Here is a 4,247-nt window from a genome sequence, read left to right on the forward strand (position 1 = left end):
TTTGAACCATTGTTTTAAGTCCAGAGGGACACGCTCTTTTTGGAATGTTTTTTAAGCCGTTCAAAAAACTCGCAGCACGTGTTTTATCAAGTCTAAAAACACTCGGCTACGCCTCGTGTTTTGAAACCCCGACAAAACACAGCTGCTCGCTTTTTAAACATTACGCAATGTATGGCGGTCTCTACCAAATTGAAGCTTAATTATCTCTGAAAAATGCATGGTTTACCCCCAATTTGTTTTGATAACAAGAGCTTTTGCTAAGCTCTGCTTTCTCTGCAAATTTTTAAACCGCGCAAAAATATCCCTGTATTCGTAAGCACCACCAATAGGAAACCCTAGTCATCTTAAGATGCGCAGAACGTATGCGCAATAACGATTGCACCGTCCTTAAAATAGATTAACTGTAGAGATTGCCTGTCGCGACAGATTGCAAACTAGTCCGGGCAGACTCTCTTACTTCTTTTTCGTTCATCATGTAAAAACGGCGAAACCGATTACATGATTAAGCTGACTTAAAGGCCCACCTCTAAACGACAGGCATTGCAAGCTGTGGAACAATTTTCATATATGAAAAACCCGCCAAAGCTGAAATTCGTCCAATCAGGTCGCTGCAATAGGCATTGCGAATTTCCATAACGAAAACAAAAGGTCGAAAAGCCTGTCGGTTCAAGGTGGGACTTTCAAAAATACTTTGCTCCATATCAACTATAATCAAGAGAAAATGAGGGGACAGAGAGGAAGGCTCCCGTTTCAGCCCTTGGGATATGTCATGTCCACGAAAGTTATTTTTAGACGAGAGGAAGTCTGTCTTTCGAGACGTCCGCATGCAAGCCAACCTCGATCCGATGTTTGAAAGAAAATAAATATTCATCAGCCTTCCACGTGCGCCGCCATTTTCTCTTTTCACTAAAAACCTGAGAGCGAGGCAAGACTGCATACGGACGCCTCGGAAGACAGACTTCCGCTAGAACAAAGACTTTCGCTCGTCTAAAAATAACTTTCGTGGTCATGACATATCCCGGCCAATGCCCTGAGCCTCCCTCTCTGTCCCCTCATTTTCTCTTGCTATAACAGTATGCTGTCTAGCTCGCGTTTTAGGTCTCTAATTTACCGAGATTTATAATTCAATGCAGTCTTTAACTGCAAAAAATGCAGTGCATTTTCTTTCCTTTACTTTGTGGTAAGGCCTTGTTTTCTCTTAGGGTTTCTTTATCTTCGCTTTTCACATTGTCTTCAACAAAGAAACGATGACTGCATGGGAAACACGAAAAAAGAAATGGGAGATTGCGTGGAGCCCTTCTTTAGGAAACGCTAAGGCAAAGTCATCACCTGGCGAAGATCGATTACCCCAACTAAAGGAACGTCAATCATCTCGACTACCCAGATTTAAGAACAAAACAATACCTGAAGAACAGGACAACGACAACCTAGCTCCAGATTTGATGAACAGATAAACTTCTGTTCGAATAGTGACCGGTCGACCATAGCTTCACGATGGGTGTCTGGAAAACCCGAATAGCGAATAGTCGCGAATAGCGAATAGCGAACAGCGAATAATCGCGAATAGCGAATAGTACGAACAGTGCGAATAGTGACGAATAGTCGCGAATAGTGACGAATAGTCTTCAATAGTCACCGCCTTATGCTAAACAATCTCGTAATCAAAGCAAATAACATGCTCACCTGTCGTCGAAAGAGTTTCGTGCATGCTTTTACAAACACTCTAAAGAAGAACAAACGTCAAAATGCAAAAATATAAATCACTTTCATTAATACATCAAGCAGCGGCGAGACACGTTCTGTAAAAAGGAATACAATCAAAATGTGAGGCAAGTGGTTTGTGATTAAAGATACAAACGAGCTACTCTGATAACCATTGCGTTAATTAATTATACAAATAAGCAACAGGATTTCAGTACATTTATTACCTTTTCTTCTCAGGACTCAAGCTGTCCTTCGCCGACACATCTCTGCTTTTTTAGCGGGAAAATCCCATCCAACGTTGCTGCGCGGTTGACCAGGAAGTACTGGGTACCAAATTTTCGTCATTTCGTCACAATCCCCCCCCCCCTCCACCCTTATTTGCCACTATTTGTTACTATTCGTCTCTATTCGTGACTATTCGTCACTATTCGCAACTATTCGCCACTATTCGCACTATTCGTACTATTCGTGACTATTCGCTGTTCGGTATTCGCGACTGTTCGCTATTTGCCATTCGGGTTTTCCAGACACCCCTTCACGATTGACATTGCTTGTTTCTGGTTGACCGACGAATGCATCAACCGTGGACCTCTTAATGGTTCAAACGGGCAAAATAGAGTAATAACGAAATTAAGTCTATGAAAGAATAATTTTTACTGCTAGAAATCACAAGAAGTCCATCTGTGCATTAGCCCTAGTTATGGAAATGGTGCCGCACATGAAGATGGAACAAACTCCGGTCACGATGACAAATGTGCCCACAACCATCGGATTAAATTAAATCACCGTTGTCCTATCGACTGAGCTACGAAGGCCGCACGGGAGTAGGCCGTGGGTGCCACGAATGGAATCACTTACCACTTATAAGAGCATCAATTAGGATTGAACGTTAAAAAAATATATTTAACAAATAGTTGAAATGACCATTGGAGGCAGTGTAGCCGAGTGGTTAGGGTGCTGGACGTTAGAGATTTGGAGGTCTCGGGTTCAAGACCCTGCATGACCATTTACTGGAGTTGCTCAGAGTATTCCCACGCTCAACTCTTCGGCTGTGCTTGTAAATAGCCAACTGGTTTGCCCTCCCACCAGTTGGGATTCTTAACTCTGTTGTGTTCATTTGAATTCAGTGCTGTTTCATCTGTTTGAGGGCCACTAATTATTAGTTAGTTAGTTAGTTAGTTAGTCGACCACAGTCGAGCAATTCTTCACAACTTCTCGCCACTCTTCTCTGTCATTCATGAGGGCAGGCAAATCTCGATCAGGTCTCTAGTGATGCTGTCCAAGAAGCTAAATGGTCTTCTTCCTCTGTTAGGACATTGGAGTCTCAGAAGAGATTCCAAACTAATTATTGTTCACCCTCGATAACAAAGGACTTATTTTTATTTTACCACGGGGTAATATTTTCACTTGTCACAGTCAAGTCTGGTTTTGCAGAGATGAAATGTATATTTATGGAATAAAGGTCTGATTCTTACTAGCGACGCAAGCACAAGCAACGTACGCAACGCATTAGTTTATCATTCATTGGTGTCTATTTGAGTCTATTGGTTTGACAAAAGTCTCTAATGACCAAAACGCTACTGAGTCCGTGCAAGCTGGTTGTGCTTATGCTTGCGTTGTTAGGGAAAACCATACTAAAGCCTAAAAGAACGTTGACAATAGAGAAATTTAGCGTCATGTTTAAATGAAGCGGGCAGACAACAAACGCAAGCAGCCGCAAACGGCAGCAAACGCAAGGCTAATGCTTGGATAAAAATGTTAATAGTCGAACGTTAACTTCTCTGTCTCTCTTCTTCTTTGGGGAAGTTCCTCGATATTTGTAGTTAGCAGGCAAACAATCAGCAAAAATTATGATACACATTACTTTGACTTTTTTTATCAAAAAAAGTACATTTTCATCTTGACGTTAATTTTGCTGTAGACCCGATTCTAACGAAAAAATAAATAAATAAACTTTATTTAATTGTCAAATGCCTGTGTATTTGGCACTAAGGCACTACTTGGGGACACTTTACAGAAATAAAATGTACACATATCAAATGACAAGTTTGTTTTTGAGAAGAGGGGAAAACCGAATACAGGAGAAAACCTCGCGAAGCAGAGTAGAGAACCAACAGACTCCACTCATATATATGACGCTGAGTCTGGGACTCGAACCCGCGGGCCACATTGGTGGGAGGCGAGTGCTCACACAACTTTCCCACCCGGCCCTGCTCTCTAAATCTGCCTGATATAATGAATTAGCTCAGGGTGTATTTTTAAACGACGTTTAGCCGGAAGTGTCTCACCAAAATGTAAGAGAACTATCGTGAATACAAATAGGCGAGTGTATGCGACAAGGAGCCTACGCGGCAAGGAGATGGAATTCTAAAAAAATACAAGTGAAATAGTTACTCGAAAATATAGAAATGAAGCGTCTCTACGTACTCTGCTCAAGCCAAATACTAAATATTTGAAACGAAGTTTCTGTTATAGAGGGACCTGTTTGTGGAATAATTTGCTCCAATACTTAAGAAATGATGACTCTATTGGGCAGTTTACAC

General features: G+C 41.6%; 1 protein-coding gene across 1 annotated transcript in view; it reads left to right on the forward strand.

Annotated features, from left to right (window-relative positions):
* The window catches only part of LOC138031477 (adhesion G-protein coupled receptor D1-like), a 23,212-nt gene extending 21,758 nt beyond the window's left edge, over positions 1 to 1,454 (forward strand). Inside the window, exon 15 of the mRNA XM_068879164.1 lies at positions 1,203 to 1,454. Within this exon, the coding sequence (XP_068735265.1) occupies positions 1,203 to 1,454 (252 nt within the window). The remainder of the gene's footprint in view (positions 1 to 1,202) is intronic.
* Positions 1,455 to 4,247: the final 2,793 nt, after the last annotated feature.

This window comes from Montipora capricornis, chromosome 14, assembly GCF_036669925.1.
Source record: "Montipora capricornis isolate CH-2021 chromosome 14, ASM3666992v2, whole genome shotgun sequence".
Taxonomy (NCBI): domain Eukaryota; kingdom Metazoa; phylum Cnidaria; class Anthozoa; order Scleractinia; family Acroporidae; genus Montipora; species Montipora capricornis.